At 48.0% G+C, this 20,444-nt stretch overlaps 8 protein-coding genes across 8 annotated transcripts; 6 read left to right on the top strand and 2 right to left on the bottom strand.

Moving 5' to 3' along the window:
- The first annotated feature begins 1,193 nt into the window (after nucleotides 1-1,193).
- On the top strand, nucleotides 1,194-3,798 carry cprA (NADPH--hemoprotein reductase cprA). The gene is made up of 2 exons (XM_032064287.1): nucleotides 1,194-3,300; nucleotides 3,376-3,798. Exons 1-2 carry the CDS (start codon nucleotides 1,510-1,512, stop codon nucleotides 3,670-3,672), a joined length of 2,088 nt encoding a protein of 695 aa, XP_031928699.1. The 5' UTR covers nucleotides 1,194-1,509; the 3' UTR covers nucleotides 3,673-3,798.
- A 444-nt stretch (nucleotides 3,799-4,242) lies between these two features.
- On the top strand, nucleotides 4,243-8,250 carry BDV27DRAFT_101740 (DDB1/RSE1 family protein). The gene is made up of 5 exons (XM_032064288.1): nucleotides 4,243-4,568; nucleotides 4,643-5,310; nucleotides 5,379-7,285; nucleotides 7,340-7,786; nucleotides 7,851-8,250. Exons 1-5 carry the CDS (start codon nucleotides 4,474-4,476, stop codon nucleotides 8,151-8,153), a joined length of 3,420 nt encoding a protein of 1,139 aa, XP_031928700.1. The 5' UTR covers nucleotides 4,243-4,473; the 3' UTR covers nucleotides 8,154-8,250.
- Nucleotides 8,251-8,427: 177 nt separating this feature from the next.
- Nucleotides 8,428-9,521, bottom strand: BDV27DRAFT_126530 (uncharacterized protein). Its single transcript, XM_032066562.1, has one exon. The coding sequence runs from the start codon at nucleotides 9,086-9,088 to the stop codon at nucleotides 8,531-8,533; it is 558 nt and encodes a 185-aa protein (XP_031928701.1). The 5' UTR covers nucleotides 9,089-9,521; the 3' UTR covers nucleotides 8,428-8,530.
- On the top strand, nucleotides 9,502-10,871 carry BDV27DRAFT_126531 (CENP-S family protein). Its single transcript, XM_032066563.1, has 5 exons — nucleotides 9,502-9,640; nucleotides 9,698-9,821; nucleotides 9,918-9,951; nucleotides 10,113-10,355; nucleotides 10,414-10,871. Exons 1-4 carry the CDS (start codon nucleotides 9,608-9,610, stop codon nucleotides 10,228-10,230), a joined length of 309 nt encoding a protein of 102 aa, XP_031928702.1. The 5' UTR covers nucleotides 9,502-9,607; the 3' UTR covers nucleotides 10,231-10,355; nucleotides 10,414-10,871.
- Nucleotides 10,872-12,518, top strand: BDV27DRAFT_126539 (uncharacterized protein). Its single transcript, XM_032066564.1, has 5 exons — nucleotides 10,872-11,113; nucleotides 11,176-11,209; nucleotides 11,268-11,516; nucleotides 11,575-12,141; nucleotides 12,209-12,518. The coding sequence occupies exons 1-5, from the start codon at nucleotides 11,030-11,032 to the stop codon at nucleotides 12,334-12,336; spliced, it is 1,062 nt and encodes a 353-aa protein (XP_031928703.1). The 5' UTR covers nucleotides 10,872-11,029; the 3' UTR covers nucleotides 12,337-12,518.
- A 407-nt stretch (nucleotides 12,519-12,925) lies between these two features.
- On the top strand, nucleotides 12,926-14,520 carry BDV27DRAFT_126540 (uncharacterized protein). The gene is made up of 2 exons (XM_032066565.1): nucleotides 12,926-13,771; nucleotides 13,855-14,520. Exons 1-2 carry the CDS (start codon nucleotides 13,329-13,331, stop codon nucleotides 14,189-14,191), a joined length of 780 nt encoding a protein of 259 aa, XP_031928704.1. The 5' UTR covers nucleotides 12,926-13,328; the 3' UTR covers nucleotides 14,192-14,520.
- Nucleotides 14,521-15,506: 986 nt separating this feature from the next.
- Nucleotides 15,507-17,702, bottom strand: BDV27DRAFT_126541 (putative extracellular protein). Its single transcript, XM_032066566.1, has 2 exons — nucleotides 17,079-17,702; nucleotides 15,507-17,026 (listed from the first exon to the last, which is right to left on the bottom strand). The coding sequence occupies exon 2, from the start codon at nucleotides 16,956-16,958 to the stop codon at nucleotides 15,888-15,890; it is 1,071 nt and encodes a 356-aa protein (XP_031928705.1). The 5' UTR covers nucleotides 16,959-17,026; nucleotides 17,079-17,702; the 3' UTR covers nucleotides 15,507-15,887.
- Nucleotides 17,703-18,317: 615 nt separating this feature from the next.
- On the top strand, nucleotides 18,318-20,190 carry BDV27DRAFT_144287 (UV-endonuclease UVE-1; the record flags this gene model as incomplete). The annotated part of the gene is made up of 2 exons (XM_032070240.1): nucleotides 18,318-18,548; nucleotides 18,622-20,190. The coding sequence occupies 2 exons, from the start codon at nucleotides 18,318-18,320 to the stop codon at nucleotides 20,188-20,190; spliced, it is 1,800 nt and encodes a 599-aa protein (XP_031928706.1).
- Nucleotides 20,191-20,444: the final 254 nt, after the last annotated feature.

Genomic DNA, 20,444 nt, shown 5'->3' on the forward strand with positions numbered 1-20,444 from the left:
GTAGAGAGCTCGCACTTCGAACCGCACGGCGCGGAATCACTTCCGCCCTTTTCCAGACATCCGATTTGCCATTCATAAAGATCGGAGTATCAGCATGGATGCATATCCGCCTATACGCGGAACTCTTGAAATGTCCACCGAAGCCAACTGAAGAAGTGATTTTCATGGCGTTAGCGTATAGAGAACGGACCTAGTGATTGGGGCTGGAATATTGCTGTTTCATAGATGATCGGCAGCAAAACTCAACATACTCCGAGTCCTTCCAATGTGTCACGTGCCAATTGATATGTAGACATTCATCATGATAAGATAGCAATGTAATTGATCACTCTGAACCTATTAACTCTATAATGTGTTATGTGCTGGATGTACATGCTAGGATAGGTAATAGTATTAGATAACGTAGAAGCGGTGTCTATCCACAATGATTGTAGTATTGTGCATCCCTCGAATGACTTCTTTACTACTACACGTGCAGGAAAGGCGGAACTCGGCTACTAACAAAGGGTGCTCGGCAGCCTTAGTCGGGAGTTTCCTCATATGGAAACCAAAAGTCATCCAAAGTTGCCCCCAGACTCCGCTCACCTCCATGAATGCTTTCACGTCAAGTGAGCACCGAAGTTTCCTTCCGAACCTAACTTACGCTCGGCCTAACTGTCGGGCTTTCTTGCCTCCCCACAATGAGGATGGTGTATATATAAGCCTTGGTTCTGCCACTTTGATAGTCGTAGTCGGTTTCCTTTTAAGATATTACTGCAAGGTTATTGTTGAGAGAAAGGATCTACTGCTGCGATTATTTCACTTAAGATACTCTGGTCAATACGGGACCATTGGTTCCTATAGTGCGAATACCTTCAATTCTTTGGCAAGGACTTAATTTGTGGACGAATTTCATTTCGTACTCAATTCACCTCGGCGCTCGCCTTCACACCGCAATCATAAGACACTCTCTTGTGTTGGGGTTCGTATCCCTTCCTGCCATTCAATTCCGAAACCAGCGCCGGGGCCATCCGAGGGTCTAAGGCCAAAAAAAGAGCAGGACCTGAGAAAGAGGCCACGATTGCCTCAGATACTCACTCCGCCTACCACTTTAACTTTCCACCCTCTCCACCCATATACTACCACTCTTTAACTCAACCGCTCCGGTGTCCGGCCCCGAAATTATGCGGTCCGCTTAGTTGTGGATTCGGCATCTTTAGTTCCTTCGATCAGACCACAGCTCTCTTCCCCGACCTTCTTCTTTTCTACTTGTGTACTGTGTTCCATTCTTCTACCTCTTTCCTTCTTTTGTGTGTTCTAGTTTTTTTGCCCCTCTGTTGGAACACGCTGCCAGCGTCGGCGTCTTCCAACTTTAAAATTGATTTGTGGTGGTTGAGACCACCATCGGTGAAGATCAGGGGGTGATTCTTATTCTTCTTCGCCCCATTTTGCCTGCCTTCCCTTCCTTCCCCGTCCCACCTTACTCGGACACCTGGTTGGAACCTCACCCTCTCCAATAGCGAAGCCAACATGGCGCAACTCGACACTCTTGATTTGGTTGTCCTGGTGGCGCTTTTGGTGGGTAGCGTTGCCTACTTCACCAAGGGCACTTACTGGGCTGTCGCCAAAGATCCTTATGCCTCCTCCGGTCCAGCGATGAATGGCGCCGCCAAGGCAGGAAAGACTAGAGATATCTTGGAGAAAATGGAAGAAACTGGCAAGAATTGCGTCATTTTCTACGGTTCCCAGACTGGAACTGCGGAAGACTACGCCTCGAGATTGGCCAAGGAAGGATCTCAGAGATTCGGTCTCAAGACTATGGTTGCTGATTTCGAAGATTACGACTACGAAAACTTGGACAAATTCCCCGAAGACAAGATCGCCTTCTTTGTTCTGGCGACTTATGGTGAGGGCGAGCCTACGGATAATGCTGTCGAGTTTTACCAATTCATCACCGGTGAAGATGTTGCTTTTGAAAGTGGCGCGTCCGCTGAAGAGAAGCCGCTGTCCGCTCTCAAGTATGTCGCTTTCGGTCTTGGTAACAATACCTATGAGCACTACAACGCCATGGTTCGCAATGTTGACGTCGCTCTGCAAAAGCTTGGTGCCCAACGTATCGGTTCTGCTGGTGAAGGTGATGACGGCGCTGGCACGATGGAAGAAGACTTCTTGGCTTGGAAGGAACCTATGTGGACTGCGCTTTCTGAGGCGATGGATCTTCAGGAGCGTGAGGCTGTTTATGAGCCGGTGTTCAATGTCACAGAAGATGAGTCTAAGAGCGCTGAAGACGAGACAGTCTATCTCGGCGAGCCGACCAAGGGTCATCTCGAAGGTCAACCCAAAGGCCCATTCTCGGCCCACAACCCGTTCATTGCACCTATTGTCGAGTCTCGTGAGTTATTCACTGTAAAGGATCGTAACTGTTTGCACATGGAAATTAGCATCGCCGGAAGCAACCTCACCTATCAAACCGGTGATCACATTGCTGTTTGGCCGACAAACGCTGGTGCCGAGGTGGATCGGTTCCTACAGGTTTTTGGCCTTGAAGAGAAGCGTCATTCGGTTATCAACATCAAGGGCATTGATGTGACGGCTAAGGTTCCTATCCCGACCCCTACCACCTATGATGCCGCTGTTCGTTACTATATGGAAGTCTGTGCCCCTGTTTCCCGGCAGTTTGTCTCGAGTCTGGCTGCTTTTGCCCCCGATGAGGCGACCAAGACAGAAATTCAGCGTTTGGGCAATGATAAGGACTACTTCCACGAAAAGATCACCAACCAATGTTTCAATATTGCCCAGGCTCTTCAGAGCATCACTTCCAAACCTTTTTCTGCCGTTCCATTCTCGTTGCTCATTGAAGGCCTCAATAAGCTCCAGCCTCGTTATTATTCTATCTCGTCATCTTCCCTCGTCCAGAAGGATAAGATCAGTATTACTGCCGTTGTGGAATCCGTCCGTTTGCCTGGTGCCTCCCACCTTGTCAAGGGTGTGACCACGAATTACCTCCTTGCGCTCAAGCAGAAGCAGAATGGTGAACCTTCTCCTGACCCTCACGGCTTGACGTACGCCATCACTGGTCCGCGCAATAAGTACGATGGCATTCACGTTCCTGTTCACGTCCGCCACTCGAATTTCAAACTGCCATCTGATCCCTCGAGACCCATTATCATGGTTGGACCTGGTACCGGTGTCGCACCTTTCCGTGGCTTTATCCAAGAACGTGCCGCCTTGGCGGCTAAAGGCGAGAAAGTCGGCACAACCGTTTTGTTCTTTGGGTGCCGTAATCGCAATGAGGATTTCTTGTATCAGGACGAGTTCAAGGTATGGTTTTCCTCCTTTCTATACTGCCCCCGTTGGATCCCTATGGACCATTAGTTCTAACCGGTTTTACTACAGATTTATGAGGAACAACTTGGTGATTCATTGAAGATCATCACTGCATTTTCCCGCGAGACTTCTCAAAAGGTTTATGTCCAACATCGGTTGCGTGAACAAGCTGAGCTGGTCAGCGACCTTCTGAAGCAGAAAGCCACATTCTACGTTTGTGGAGATGCCGCCAACATGGCACGTGAGGTCAATCTGGTGCTTGGTCAGATAATTGCCCAACAGCGTGGTCTTCCCGCCGAGAAGGGTGAGGAAATGGTCAAGCATATGCGCAGCAGTGGAAGCTACCAGGAGGATGTCTGGTCATGATTGTTCCGTGGCTGTTTCTTTAAGTGAACATGACTTCTTTTCCCCTTCTCATGCCTAGATGATCTTTGCATATATACTCCGCCTGTTATTCCTTTCTATACTTTTTTTTTTTATCTTTCGGCGTGATTCATGTATGCCTAGCAGTTCTTTTTGGCCTTTATGCAGTGGGAGCCATGGCTATTTGACCATGACGAATTACAGCTCGCCAAGGGAGGGATGATAGACTTGACGGTTCGAAAATGTTTCGAGAATTATGTACGGAAATCAACACTACATTGGATCACGTGTGATGTCCGGAACTTGGTAATAAATACATTTATTTCTTTGGGATTGAAAATATTATGTGGTGCAAATATCACCATTAGGGAACAACAACTGCCTAGAAAGCACATATGTATTGTACAAATAACTATTTGAATAAGTAGTAGAATAAAGTGTAGAGATGTGAAAGTTGAGAACTGCAAGACTGCAGGTGGTGTTCGGCCATAGCCCGGAGTTAAATGTCTTGGAAACCGCAACATCGTCATTGCGACTTTTACGTCAAGTCCCGAACTGGCCCTACATACCAGTCTCTTTTCGGCTTCTTCATTATCAACTCCTCCCAGTTTGGAGTCTCGCAGTCAGAGATGCGGATCTCTTTCAAACAATAAATATACGATATTACATCTGGAGTCAACCTGTATTACTTCCGTTGTTGGATCTGACGGGTGATCGTGCTATCATCTCCCCGCAGTGGTCTCCACTGCAAAAAGCTCATCCCGGATCGTCGATTGCGAGCTCATAGAGCATTAGACAGTCAGGATGGCTTATGTCGTGCCAATACACAAGGCGAGCAGCGTGCGTCATGCGCTCAAGCTGCAGTTTCTGAACCCAGAGGAGGAGTCTTTGGTTGTTGCGTTGGTGACCACAATCCACCGGTCGGTTTCTGGCTACAACATACATGTTACTAATACGCCTGGTTTTTCCATAGGAAGGCCAATCGGCTGGAATTCTATACGCTTACCCCCGATGGGTTGAATCTCGCTGCGTCGTGTACTCTCTACGCCAAAGTGTCGATGCTGGCTCGGCTTCCTGCCCCCGCCCATTCACCCACCGATCACCTTTTCGTTGGCACAGATCGCTACACCTACTGCACTCTATCATGGGACAGTACACAAAATCGGATACGAACGGAAAGGAACTATGTCGACATTGCTGACCCGTCGTCGCGAGAATCGCAAACTGGTAACAGATGTTTGATAGACCCGAGTGGTCGGTTCATGACGCTAGAGGTATATGAGGGCTTGGTTGCTGTGGTACCAATTGTACAATTACCTAGCCGGAAAAGAGGAAGGGCTGCAGCTGTTCCTACTGGGCCGGATGCACCAAAAGTGGGCGAGCTCGGAGAGCTGACAACTGCGAGGATTGATGAGCTCTTTGTACGCTCCTCTGCGTTCCTACATGTGCAGTCTGGACTGCCGCGCCTGGCATTACTTTACGAAGATAACCAGAAGAAGGTTAGATTGATGGTTAGAGAGTTGAATTATACCTCTGCTACGGCGAGCACTAGTGCAGATGCTACATTAACGCATATAGCCGACTTTGCACAAGAGCTGGATCTTGGGGCTTCCCACCTTATACCTGTGCCTGCTCCACTAGGTTAGTTTCTCCCTGCCATGCGATATAGTATCCCCCCTACTATTGCACTCCCAAATTGACAATTCTAGGTGGCCTTCTCATTCTTGGCGAAACGTCTATTAAATATGTTGATGACGATAACAATGAGATAATATCTCGGCCTCTAGATGAAGCAACCATATTTGTGGCTTGGGAAGGGGTGGATAGCCAGCGATGGCTGTTAGCCGATGATTATGGAAGGCTATTCTTCTTAATGCTTGTTTTAGACTCAGATAACCAGGTTCAGGGCTGGAAATTAGATCATTTGGGAAACACATCACGAGCTTCTGCTTTGGTATATCTTGGCGGTGGGATTGTGTTTGTGGGATCTCATCAAGGGGATTCTCAAGTACTTCGAATCGGTAATGGCTCATTTGAGATAATCCAGGCCCTGTCCAATATTGCCCCTATATTGGATTTTACCATAATGGACCTCGGGAACCGCACAAGTGAGAGCCAAACCCATGAATTCTCATCAGGGCAAGCTCGAATTGTCACAGGCTCAGGCGCTTTCGACGACGGGACTCTGCGAAGTGTGCGCAGCGGTGTCGGAATGGAAGAGCTTGGCGTTTTGGGTGACATGGAACACATCACAGATCTATGGGGGTTGCAGGTCCACGCTGGGGGCGATGCACTGGATACACTCCTTGTTACCTTTATTGATGAAACGCGTGTATTCCAGTTCAGCCCCGATGGTGAAGTAGAAGAATTGGATCACTTCCATGGACTGAGTCTTTCGGAAAACACGCTTCTCGCAGCCAACTTGTCCAGGAGCCGAATATTGCAAGTTACCGAGCAACGGGTGCTTATCGCAGATCTGGAAGGTGGTATGGTTGTGTACCAGTGGTCACCGCCGAATGGACTGGTCATCACCGCCGCTTCTGCCAACGATGATTCATTGGTGCTTGTCATTGGTGGCGAGCTTATGACTGTGTTAGATATCGGGAATGAGGTTCAGGTGATAACGGAGAAGAAATTCGGTGCCGATAGCCAAGTCTCTGGCGTTACAGTTCCTGCATCACCAACTGAAGTTTGTGTTGTTGGATTCCCTCAACTCGCCAAGGTATCAGTTCTCAGGCTTCGAGACTTAACTGAAGTGTATACTACGTCGCTAGGCCCAGCCGGAGAAGCTTTCCCGCGGTCTGTTCTCGTTGCGGATGTGCTCGCGGATAGCCCTCCTACCCTTTTCATCTCAATGGCAGATGGTAGTGTTATCACTTACTCGTTCAAGACGGATGACTACTCCTTGAGCCAAATGAACAGACTAATTCTTGGGTCTGAGCAACCAACGTTCAAGAAACTGCCGAGGGGCGACGGGCTTTACAATGTCTTTGCGACATGCGAGAATCCGAGCCTGATTTATGGCTCTGAAGGCCGCATTATATACTCTGCAGTAAATTCAGAGGGAGCTTCCCGCGTCTGTCATTTTAACTCGGAGGCCTATCCTGGCTCTATTGCAGTAGCTACACTCCATGAGCTCAAGATCGCCCTGGTTGATCGGGAGAGGACCACACAGATCCAGACGCTTCAAATCGGTGCAACCGTACGCAGAGTCGCTTATTCACCTTCGGAAAAGGCGTTCGGTATCGGAACAATAGAGCGTAAACTTTCAGACGGGGCGGAAATTGTCACAAGCCGATTTATGCTCGCCGATGAAGTTCTGTTTCGACAGCTAGACTCATTTGAATTGAGACCAGAAGAGTTAGTGGAAAGCGTCATTCGCGCAGAATTTCCGGCGGGCAAGGACGAGAATGGACGTGAAATGACGAAGGATCGGTTCGTCGTTGGAACCGCGTATCTTGACGATGAAGGAGAAGAGTCGATTCGAGGTCGGATACTCATGTTTGAGATTGACAATGGCCGAAAACTGACAAAGGTCGCCGAATTACCTGTTAAGGGGGCATGTCGTGCTCTAGCTATGCTAGGAGACAAGATTGTAGCCGCACTCGTCAAGACGGTAAGTGATAGTTGAGTTGATTGTTGTGAGTACCCGTCTGACGAAGCCTTTCAGGTTGTTATTTATAAGGTGGTAAACAACAATTTCGGCACAATGAAATTGGAAAAGCTTGCCAGTTTCAGAACCTCGACCGCGCCGGTGGATGTGACCGTGGTAGGCAACGTGATTGTAATCTCAGATCTCATGAAGAGTTTATGTCTTGTGGAATTTAAGGAAGGTGAGAACGGCCTTCCGGATTCATTAACGGAAGTGGCTCGCCACTTCCAGACTGTTTGGGCCACAGGAGTCGCCTGCATCGACGAGGACACTTTCTTAGAAAGCGATGCGGAAGGAAACTTGATCGTCCTCCGTCGGAACCTCGCTGGAGTGGAAGAGGACGATAGACGCCGGTTAGAAGTAACCAGTGAAATCTCCCTAGGCGAAATGGTCAACCGTATTCGACCAGTTAACATTCAACAACTGGCAAGCGTCACGGTCACTCCGCGAGCCTTCCTAGGCACTGTATGTGATTTCACTCCCATTGTCCCTCTTTGTAACACACCACTAACTGAGATTGCACAACCAGGTGGAGGGCTCCATTTACCTGTTTGCCATAATTAATCCAGCACATCAGGACTTCCTAATGCGTCTGCAAGCGACAATGGCGGGCAAGGTCCAGTCCCTGGGCGAGATGCCATTTAACGAATTCCGGGGATTCCGGAGTATGGTCCGAGAAGCAAAGGAACCATACCGTTTTGTGGATGGCGAGTTGATCGAACAGTTCTTAAATTGTGAGCCTGATCTGCAAGAGGAAATTGTCAATTCAGTGGGCATGATGAATGTCCACGAGGTGAAGGTTATGATAGAAGCATTGAGGCGATTGCACTAGAATTGTCCGTTGTTAAGGGGCACCTGCCTATGTCTAGAGGGCCAATGTGAATATATTTCGGATGGAACGGATTAAACGTTGCCCAATAACAATGAAATTGATGTGCAATGTACTGGTCATTATTAAGCCTGAGAAGTAGACAGATCATGTATAATGATACTACACATCTAGTGTATGTTTGATTGAGATAGATTGTACTTCATCATCTAAGGCAAACTCACAGCAGCATGCATCAAACCCAACATGATCATCAAAATGTCAATGCTCAAATAAGCATATCAGGAAAAAGATTAATTATATATTTATATAAAATCGGTTAAGTATACTATTCATATGCCCACACAGAACTAAAAGATGTAAATATCCACGCCTCCAAATCATGCGTCCTTCTTGTCCTCATGCTCTGAATCACTCCAATCCAACAACTCCATAATCTGATCCTGGGACAATTTATTCGCGTTTGCCTCTGCCTCCTTCAGGCTCTTCATGTACTTCTTCTGCCTCTTCTTCGCATTCTTCGTCCACTCCGGCACTCCACTGGCAGTCGCAAAGTCCTCTCCCTCCTCAATTTCATCATCGGTGTTCTCGACCTCTCCAAGCACCTTTCCGCCTCCGGTAGCACCACCTCGCAGTGTATTGGCCGAAACCTTAGCCTTCTTGCCTTCTTGTGCCTCCTTCTTGGCCTTTTCCTTCTCCTTCATCTTTCTGCGATCGCGTTCACTCATTTTCTTAAAGAAGAGTTCGATGTACGGACGAATTATAACGTAACCGATCACTGAGAGTGTGACCTTCGTCCAGCGGTTGACGCTCACAGTCGCGAAAGAGTTATAAAAGTTCCTGAAGAAGCGGACGATAATCGTTTCGAAGAACGTATATATTTGGCCGAAGAAGTCCTTCAAGGCCTCTGTGGCGACCGCGGCGTCGGGGGAAGACATTTTTAATTCTGTTGCAGTGGTTATTGTTCTCAATGATTGTGTTGAGAAAGAATTATAGAAAAAGATGTGAGATTTCGCGGAGGTCGTAGAAAGAGAAGTTGAGGGGTTTTTATCCAGTTTGTGAGCTCAATGTGACTTGGCTTGGAGACAGGCAATTGAGTGGGAGCCTGCAAACCCCTTTTCTTGTAGAAGTATGAGGGATTTGAAAGTGGATTGTCTGCTGAATACCGCAAGTTCTTTTCTCTTAGTCTCCATTCGATGCGAAGAATTCCGTAATGGGAAGTGTTCCATTATGGTCTAGTGGCTACTGTCTTTCGGGACATCTTTTGTCCGCCCGTGTTAGCCGTAGCCAATCACAGGCGGCATCCGCTATTCTTTCGTCCATAAACGCGTCTGTTCACGCACGCGAATAAGTATAGATGACTACATCGCTTCCATCGGTATCGACAAAGGTTATCTTCTTGGGTATTAATCTTGGGGACGTTTGAAGTACCTGCTACTCCCAGCTGTCTGGCAAACATGGATCCAAACGAAGAAGTTGGCCTTGAAGAGGTACGTGGTGATATGGATCATTTCGTTTGAAGCAGATCTTACAGTTACTCTTCACAGCGCCTGAAATCCGCTCTTTGGCTAGCCATTGGAAAGATAGTTGACGACGAAACCATCAAACTTGGTGTGAATGCCACGCCCCAATTCATCGGAGCCTTGACGGAGATGGTCTGGACCCAGATAGGTATGTCGCACCTGCCCAGAGGGAATAGTTACAGAGCTGTCGTCACAGTTAGTTCATTCCAGGGTGGCGTGTAAACTGATCAGCTTCAATAAACAGAGACAGTCAGCCAGGATTTAGAATCCTTTGCTAAGTAAGTGGTCGATTTGCGGCTCAAAGTATCCTATGGATGGGTTGCCTGTCTTGCTACTATTATTATTCTCCTTTTTCTTACTGTGCGACATTGGCGGAGGAGCATCCTTGGGTATGATTCAATATGGCAGGTCGCTAACGTGTTCGGAACTTCCTCATTAGGCATGCCGGACGTTCGACAATTAATGTTTCCGACGTAATGTTATTAGCGCGGCGCAACGAAGGGTTAGAATCCATCCTCCGCGCTTTTGTTAACATACAGCGCGAAGAAGAAACTTGAAGCATCGAAAATTCTATAGTATGAACATTATGAGTGGCCGGATCCTTTTGTTAAGTTCCCTACCGGGTGATGTAACCCCAGACTCATTGGCGGCTTTCTTCTCCCGGCTCGCCTTAGTGGCCTCCGTAAGTGTAACCTAATTTTACTTTACCTCAATGACACGCAGGCTAACACTTTCAACAGGAATAGCTACATGATCCATCCCGCCAGTGGCACTCAGTAGCCAAGATATCTGGAGGGTGAGATGACGCCACTGATTACTTCCCCGAGTTAGGGATGACTATTTTGGGCTCACGTGTTGGTATCAAGATATTGGCTTTCAAGGCCGATACAGTTCTATTCCACGCCTATCCAGCTTATTTAGAGATGTCTCGACGAATCAGAGGATCGGGGATCCTAGAGCTTTATCTCAGGAGAACGTGTTTAACATCATAGATGGTGTAATGATTATCAGATGAACAGTTACAGTGCCCCGGCCAATCAGCTTTCAGAATTGCTTGCTTTTATGGAGCTGTATCGCTTGTGGACCACGTCACCATAGCGTCTCCTGCTACATCAATTAGCCTCGATAGCATACTACTTAAATATAAACTCCCTAAAGGCCGGCATATCTTTTGAGGGCCTTGTCGCAGCATACAGCGATGGTGCAACTATACTGTCTTTCAAATGAATCAAAATTTATACCAGTTCCTTGCATTTGTGGGATACCATTTAAGCTTAGAATAAATTCTCGAAAAAAAAGCTGAACACCACTCTTGACACGGGTGCTGTTCGAGCGACACTGAAGACCACGCCCCTAATGGAAGCGGTTCGCTTCCATGGACCCCGCGACATCCGGGTTGAGACAATAGATGAGCCCGTTTGTGGCAAAGGGCAAGTAAAGGTGACTTTGCACTGTACCTACGATATGGACAATAATATACTCATTCGAAGTGGAAATAGTAGATTCAACCAGCTTTCGTCGGACTCTGTGGCAGTGGTAGGCTTAACTTACTTCTATATCACCAAATGTCGAAAAACAAACTGATTCGAGCAAGACATACACGAGTATACTGGGGGTCCCGTATTGATACCTCAAGAACCCCATAATATTACCGGACGCTCGTGGCCAGTGACACTTGGTCATGAATTCAGCGGTATCGTCCAAGAAGTCGGAGAGGGGGTAACACATGTGTCTCCGGGACAGCGGGTCGTCGTACGTCCCACCATCTTCGACCGGCAATGCACAGCATGCAAACGTGGCTATGAGTACTGCTGTGAGAACATAGGGTTTATTGGACTTTCCGGTATGCGGTATCTGCTAAAGCACTAAATAGCTGGTGATGATACTTACGCGTCCTGCAGGGTACGGTGGCGGGTTGGCAAAGTACCATGTTGCACCGGCAGAACACTTCTACCCGATCCCTGATAACGTATCTCTTGAAGTGGCAGCCTTGATTGAGCCACTGGCGGTTGCCTGGCATGCTGTTAATTTATCACCATTCAAGATGGGCAATAATGTCATGGTGGTAGGCGGTGGGCCAGTTGGGATCGGCATTGTACAGGTGTTGAACTTGCAAGGCGCCAAGAATATCATGGTATCAGAGCTTTATGAGAAGCGCAGGAGGTTTGCGATTGAATACGGTGCTACGCATGCCTTTGATCCGGGCCAGGAGGATGTGACGCAGAGGGTCATGGAAGTGACGGACGGTGTGGGCGCCGATGTCATCTTTGATGCCGCGGGTGTGGAAAAGGCCTTGAATGGCGCCATCAGTGCGTGCCGCACACATGGTACAATCATTAACGTTGCTGTGTGGGAGAAGAGACCGGCAATTCCCGTGAACGACTTAATGTACAACGAGGTCAATTATACCGGGTCAGCATTGTACGACGAAGGCTCCTTCGAAGCCGTTATAAAGGCTCTTGGATATGGTAAGCCGTCCCTGAAAGCCCTCTTGAGTTTGCTGTTCACATTGTCTGACTGCGTTCCGTCTTACAGGTCAATTGAAACCAGAAAAGATGGTTACGTCGAAAATAAGGTTGAATGAGACGGTGGAAAAGGGATTCCAGACCCTGGTCAACGACCGCGAGGATCACTGTAAGATCCTAATCGATGTGCAAGCATAATAGTGCGATTAGCCTAATCGTCCAGGGATATGGATACGGTAAACCTAGAATCTTATTGGAGAATAGAGCTCGTTGTTTCCAGATATTGAGAACTTTGGCTCCCATCTGCCGAGTCTAGCCTCAACTGCTGCCACGATGACCACTGTTGTACGGCCCAATCTTGCTTTAAGCTTGTGCTAAACATAGAAATTTTTAAGTAATAGTAGTGACGTCTTGAACTTTGGTTGAGCAGAAGAGAGGAGTGGCTGTGTAGATGATGTCTTGTGGCGGTTTACCAATGAGTAACTGTGGCTAGTAGCTTAGTCACAAAAGTACCATGACTGTGGACCGCCGGAATGGGAACTTCCCTAATGCGATCACTAATTCTGGACACGAGACCTGGTGACAGACATGTGATTTAGGGTCCAGGGTCCAGTGCCGAATCAGGGGATGTCTGGGCAAGGCTTAGTCACGGCTGCAGGGAACCAATGATAACAAGCCCTCCATCAATGATGACGTTTGGGGCCTAGGCTGTGGATGTGGCTTGTGACGGGGATTATCAGCTTTGTCCCCGCCTCTCCTCTTTTCTTCCCAATCAAATGTCTCGTGAGCTCCGTCCTTGTCCGTGGATCGACATATTGATGGTGTGGACACTGGATGGAACCTCTTGTGAAAGCGATTGAAGGATTCCTCGAGTTCCACAAGCCTTGCAAGCATCCAAGGAAATGCCTCCACTGATCTGCTTGCTGCGACACCATGACCCCTGGGACCCAACCTTTTCATTCAACAATGCTGCCTGGGACTGCGTACAAGTGCAAACCTTTTCCACTCTTCAGCCTTATAATACCTCTTTGTTGTGAAACTTCTTTTGAAATTTAGCCCTTAGCTTTACCTGACGGCTCTCTAGCCCCTTCAGACTTCGTACTATAGCCCTCCGGCCTCGTTCTGAGTGCCAGTTTCGATATATTCTTTATTCTTTTGAGAAGGCTGCGTTACAGCCATCCACTTTCAGGATGGGGTTCGGCGGCGTTGTTCTCCGCTTCTTCAATTTAGCTATTCGCGTCCTTCAATTCCTTGACAGCGCTGTAATTCTAGGGATTTTCTCTTACTTTTTAGCAGTCCTCAGCCGTCATGACCAGAACATCCCGCAGTGGATAAAAGCTACCGAGGGTCTGTCAGGTGCGGCGGCCCTTTACGGACTACTAGGCATCCTCTTCACCTGCTGCTTGGGAGGGGTCGCATTTTTCGCCGCTGTGGCTGTTGTTCTCGATGTCTGCTTTGTCGGAGCCATGGTCGCTATTGCGATCATGACTCGCAATGGCACACAGCAATGCAGCGGCCGAGTCGATACTCCTTTGGGATCAGGCGAAAGCAACGCAGAATCGCCATCTAAAGTGAAATACGAGTTCGCCTGTGAACTCCAAAAAGTCACCTTCGCCGTCGCGATCATCGGAATGTGAGTAAGATTCTATCCCACACCCCTTGATCTGCGCAAGTCAAGGTGTCAATCAAAAGTCATGCGCTGACATTCCCCACCAGCTTTTTCTTCCTAATTTCCATTCTCTTCCAAGTTCTCTACGCCCGTCACCACAAGCGTGAGAAGCGTTTCGGTCCTTCCCCGGCCAATGATTATACGTATGGCTCCCGTCCTCGTGCTTTCTGGCGTCGCAAGAAGAACAACCCAGATGCCGCCAGCGCCGACGATATGCTCCCAACCCATCCTACTCCTCAGGATGTCGAACTAGGACCTACCCAGGAGAAGCCCAGTGGTTTTGGTAGTTTCTTCTCTCGAAACAAAGATACCACTCAGGCCACCCCGGGTGCGCCACAGAATGGCTATGGCTACGGAAACTCCGCCTATACGGGCAACTACTAAGACAACTACATTCCATACCACCACTGAAATATGAATGCCATGGAATTATTCCATAGTACACAAACACACAGTGTCCAAAACAAAAACAATATAACAAACCGAAACAAAGAAAATTTCGGGTCGGTGAAACCCATATCACATATGCCGCAGGTCTATATCCGCTAGGGAGAAACTGGGCAATGGCTTTATCATCTAATTTGGCTAGGAAGGTAATAACGTCTATGAATAATGATTATAAATAAGATACCATGGTCTTTCTGGATTTATGTGAAGTGCTACTTTCCTGTATAGCTTGACTCAGTATTTAATGAAATCAATTTTCTACCTAATTTAGGGGCATCGATTGTACTTCCATATGAATTCCGTCGAAACAGTTGCAATATTAATATACGCACAATCGGAGTAGTATCATAGGATTCTATGCTCGTTAAATTTACGTTGCTTGGCTTTCATATTGTTTACGCTTTCAGCCATGGCAACGCGCGGGATTGCGCCACCAAGTCTTTTGTCAAATAGAACCTCTAGACCGAGATTGGTTTAGAAAAAATAATAATAAACAAAATAAATAAAAAAAATGTGTGTTTTACTATAAAGAGAGTCAGTTCCAGACCATCATTGATTTAATCCATCCGTTGCGTTCCTCTACTAGTAGAGGTATGCGCGATATGAGATATCCCGAAATATATACTTCTCATTTCTCAAACCAATCAACATATAGTATAATCGAACAGTAAGATATTTCCACACACAAAACTGGCCAAGAACTGAGGTCAGAACCCACCACTAATATAAATTCTCTAACTGATATCGAACAATATTGCACGTATCTTTTTCAAGAAAATGTCAAATTCTGATTTATCGCACAGCCCGGTGAATTCTTCGTCCATGCTGAGCTTCCTCTTCTATTGTGACCAGGATTCTTAGCCCTAACACTGTAATTTTTGATTAGCGGAGAGTGTTGCTGGATACTAGGCAGTAATCAAATGGTGCATAAGGCGGCCAGATACTATAAATAAACACGCCACCCGCTATAACAGCCCTTTACTAGTGGTCAAGATAGGTGATTGGTGGATGCGAGGCTTGGTGGGCATGGGGGCATAAAAGTTGGATATACCACCTAAAGGATCTGGTGGGATTGGTTATGTACATGAACCGAGAGGGGACCTATGCGTGCAGGATAGAAATGAGCTGGACTCATTTTTGATGCTGCGTAGCTTTGGCCCCGCAGTTTGAGCTGGTATTTTATGTGTCGATAGCCAACAATGTGATTTTCTTTGAATGATGGACTACTGATTTTCTTGTGATGCATGGATATAAAACCACAATTTCAGGGTTTTTGGACATCCTGAATAGGCTTAGGAAGTAGGCCACTGCTTTAAAATCACGAACGAAGACATAGTAGGAATGGGAGATATGTCTACCGAAGAGAAGCAACGGATCGTAATCCCATTGTGGAGATAAAATGGAATTAGATTCGATTTGAGCATATCACAAGAAAAGTACAAGATCACAGGACACTGGCTAATTAGAATAGAAGACAGAACAATTGCATAGTAATATAAGCCCTGGATCCACAAACTAAAAATGGAAACAAAGAAGAACCACCCTGACGATGGATATGAAGATGGTGTATACTCGCGCCGGGCGAGCCTGATCGAGGGATATGCACTTAGCCAGTACAAATAGATGTTCAAATTCATGTTGACCACGCGCGGTGCATGGCGCCGTGACGGCAGCGCATCCCGGCGGCAACAGAACCCATGAAGACGGGGCGACCATAGCTGCACACAGACCAGGTCCGACCATCCTCGCTGCAAATAATGGTACCGTCTTTGCAGTGTTCCTGACTCACCTCGTGGTGCTTGAGAGGGTGCGACTCGGGGCGCGCTGGTTGCGAGGAGGACGGTGTGGCAAAAGCACCATGTGCGGAAGATGGAGTACCAAAGGCCGAAGGCACCCTACTGGAGGGTGTAGCTGATGCAGAAGAGCCAAACTTGTGAGCGAAACTCATAGGGCCGTGGGCAACAGAGCTAGTACCACTAGTACCACTGCTAGTACCACTGGCACTGGGCGAACTGGAATCACCCAGGAAAGGAGCGGAACTCTTGCATGTATAGCCCTTGCCGGAGAGGCTTCCCTCTTTGGAGGGGCCAGGTAGTGGGAAGTTCACTTCCTCACCCTCTGTGGTGGTGCATTTGCCTGGCCCATTGTTGTTGGCCTGGAAGATCTCTGGGAGACTGTCGAAGCTGTCACGACGAGAGAGAGCATTTGTTTGTGCACGCTTCGCAGCACCGCCGCCAATTGTGACTTGCGCACAGTTCATGTACATCTCGCGGTTACCGACCTTGTTGAACCATGTCCAGGATAACAAAGCCTCCCCATTTGGCGCATCGCTGGGAACTGTGAACTTGTATTTCTTTTCAATGGGACATCCTCCTAGAATGGAGTGAATGACATGGAAGGTCTCTCCTTTGTCGTAGGAGAGACCGATCTGACAGGAACCACCACCATGTGTTGCACTACCTTGCAGTTCTATCTCGTACTCCTGGCCTGGACTGTATGTGGCGACAGAGTTGAAAGGGTCGTTAGCGTATCCTTTGCAAGGGTAATCAGAGCCACTGGTAGACAGCGGGTTCGTGTATGAATAGTCCTTCTCGCCATCTGCGTCCTTGTTCAACGGGCTCCGGATCGGATATGGTTTCGACATCTGCATGTGCCCAGACACAGATGTAGCCAGCAGGCCGCACATAAAAGCAAGGCCCTTCATTGTGGGAGTTCCGGTAAAAGACTGGTATATTCCTGAGCTATATGCCACCACTTGTAGAACCGTAAACACTAGATGTAACTTGTTAGACTTCATATTCAAGCCAAGGCAGCATGTACCTACCCTTTCAGGACACAGCGCCGCTTATAATCAGACCCTGAGAGCCAGAGAGTCTAGAGAGATGAAGATGTATCTCCCCAGATGGCGATAACTGGCACTCCTTATAGCGGACAAGATGCTTTCTTTTTTGTGGCAAGGGGTGGCAGTAAACAAAATCCGCAAGAACGCTCAGCCTGGCCCGAAGTAGAGAAGCTCAGGAACGCGCAAGCAGTGTGATCCAACCAGATGTTAGGCATGTTCAATATCTGGAGCTCTGGCATGTTCCTGTACTTCTGCCATTAGTTCTAAGTGGTTAACGTAGGTATGCGCAACGCCGTCTGGAATGTTATTGTCTCATGAAAATGCTTCAACAAGGGCAGACCATTCTTCGGTACACTTTTAATCTTTCGCGTACTAATTCCGACACACTGAAACCTGGATGTCTTCTTGCACCTTAAATCACGCATGATACGTAACGGTTTAATGGCGGGCATTGCCGCAGATACATTGGTAAATTTGCAAGTGTACAGTAGTATACTGAAGATTTCGACTCCTACTCATGCATCAATAGTCAATGAGGGCTAGTAGGGTTGGAATTGTATATAATGAGAGGCAATGAATGCCATTAATATTGTAGTGTAGGAGATGAGTAGTTGTGAGGGTGGCATTTGATCATCGGAAGTCCTCCCCATAAGAAATCCGCCGAGGACCTTCCTAAAGCTCCTTAGCGTCCGCCCCATGGCGTGTGTCTTCTCTCCGCTTGAAGCATCTTCCTGCTCTCTATATTCTGCCATCCGCCATATCCTCACCATTAGGTCCTTGCTTTCTTTCTGGAGGATCATGGTACTAACGCCGCGCGATAGACCTCACACTTCACTCCTTTTCCCTATCTAATAAATAGCGCATTGCTGGATGTTTTTGCGGCCTTTCCACCACCAGCAGAGGACTTTTGGTCGTGCGCTTTCCTGTCATCATGCCGCGCGTTTCCATGACGTCGAGGAATTTGGTGCGCGCTCCCGCCGGGTTCGCCACTCTCCTGCTTGGTGGATAACTCATCCGGTTCTAGTGGCAAGCTCAATCTCTTTCCTTGCTCTAGTCCATACCTCCTGTCGCTCTCAATACAATTCCCGCGTTGACCGTCTGTTACATTCTTCCCCTCGGAGATTACAGAAGCTTGCAACGACACCAGTCACTGCGCCCTTGCATTCCCGGCGCCGAGTAGGAGGTCCGCGTGGCATAGTGGGTACATCGCAAGCCACGAACATGCCTGTAGACGTGAAATATGAGAATGGGGACAGCGTGAACTCGCCGAGTGAGGGAAATGCAGTGCTGGCCCAGGCGCGTACATCGGATTTACCGCAAGATGCTCCGCCAGATCCCGAATCGGATGAGGATATACCTGTTCAGGCCGAGGAGCTCCAAGAGGCTCTATCGAGGCCCCCGCCTGTCAACAGTAGTTATCTGCCCCTCCCTTGGAAGGGCAGATTAGGATATGTGAGTGATAACCACTGGTCGACTTTTCAATCTTGTCTCCCCCCAATTTGAGTTCATTTCTTATGGCTAGTAGGCATGTCTGAATACATATCTACGATACTCAAACCCTCCTGTTTTCTGCTCCCGAACTTGCCGCATCGCATCGATTTTGGAGAACCGCCACCCGCTTTTAGACCCCTCTCAGCCTGCCCATCCGACGAAGAACCGCCCGGATCGGAGCCAGAAACCTGATATTGCACGGGGTCAAGCCTTCGTTGAAGCATTGGGACTCGCCAATGCACGGGATCTAATAAAGATCCTGCGCTGGAATGACCGCTATGGAATCAAGTTCATGCGACTGAGTAGTGAGATGTTCCCGTTTGCTAGCCACAAGGAGTATGGATATAGATTAGCTCCTTTTGCATCCGAAGCTCTCGCAGACGCAGGGCGGGTCATTGCCGAGCTTGGCCATAGGGTGAGCGTGCATCCCGGCCAGTTCACTCAACTAGGGTCTCCTAAGAATGAGGTCGTAGAGAGTTCGATACGTGATCTGGAGTATCACTCCGAAATGCTGCAGCTGCTCCAGCTGCCTCCCCAACAAGATAGGGATGCGGTCATGATTCTCCACATGGGCGGTGTGTTTGGTGATAAGGAGGCCACGTTGAACCGGTTCCGGGAGAATTACCAACCCCTATCGCAAGATATTAAGAACCGACTTGTTTTAGAAAACGATGATGTTAGCTGGTCGGTACATGATCTGTTGCCTATATGCGAAGAGTTGAATATACCGCTCGTGTTGGACTTCCACCACCACAACATCATTTTCGACTCAAGTCAAGTCCGTGAAGGGACTCAGGACATCACGAAGCTCTTTGATAGGATTAAGGCTACTTGGACTAGGAAGGGTATCACTCAGAAGATGCACTATTCGGAGCCGACACCTGCTGCCATCACGAATCGTCAGCGGCGGAAGCATAGCGACCGCGTATCCACCTTGCCTCCATGCGACCCCACAATGGATTTGATGATCGAAGCAAAAGATAAAGAGCAGGCGGTGTTTGAACTGATGAGAACATTCAAGCTCCCCGGTCACGAGCTGTTCAACGACATGATCCCACATGTTCGTACGGACGAGAACAAACCGTTCAAGCCGCCTCGGAAGTCTACCAAAAAGAACGGGGGGTTTATTGACCTTGAGGGACATGTTCCCCCTGCCCCCACTGTCCCTGAGGAAGTGGTTGGCATGGGAGGTCCGGAGAGAAGAGTTTATTGGCCTCCCACAATGGAGGAATGGCTTCGGCCTAAGAAGGTCATTCGCACTAAAGCCGTCCAGAGCCCCCGACGATCTCGGCAGATGAAGAAGGCCGATAGTGGCGTAGAGGAATCATTGGAACAAGATGGTGAGGTGGCCAGTACCGCCTTGACTACACCTACCTCGACGCCCGCGTCCAAAACCTCTCAGCGCATTCAGCGTACCTCTAGCGTGAAGAAAATGTCTAGTAGGAAACGCAAAGCTTCTACGCCAGTCAGCACGTCGCTTTCTGCTTCAGATGATGATGGTTCGCCCGAAACTCCCAAGCTCACGCGATCTAAGAGCACTGGGGTCCGTCGAAGCCGTCGAGCGAAGCCAGTCAGTTACGCTGAAGACAGCGAATCTTTGTAATCATACTTCGATCAAGCGATACTGCCTTTCGATGCCACTTACCCAGTTATGTATCAGTGCTATTCTTGGGATCTCTCGGATGGGCAATAGCTTAAAGTCAAAAGACGTTCCGACTATAGCTATTAATTTTTTTTATGTATATATATATATATATATATATAGCGCGCACGAACATAGATCTAAACTAGTGATATAATCTGGAAGAACACAATAACATCGATTGCATATAGTAAAATTTAGCAGCCTGAGAAGCT

Source organism: Aspergillus caelatus, assembly GCF_009193585.1.
Source record: "Aspergillus caelatus strain CBS 763.97 unplaced genomic scaffold BDV27scaffold_65, whole genome shotgun sequence".
NCBI lineage: Eukaryota > Fungi > Ascomycota > Eurotiomycetes > Eurotiales > Aspergillaceae > Aspergillus > Aspergillus caelatus.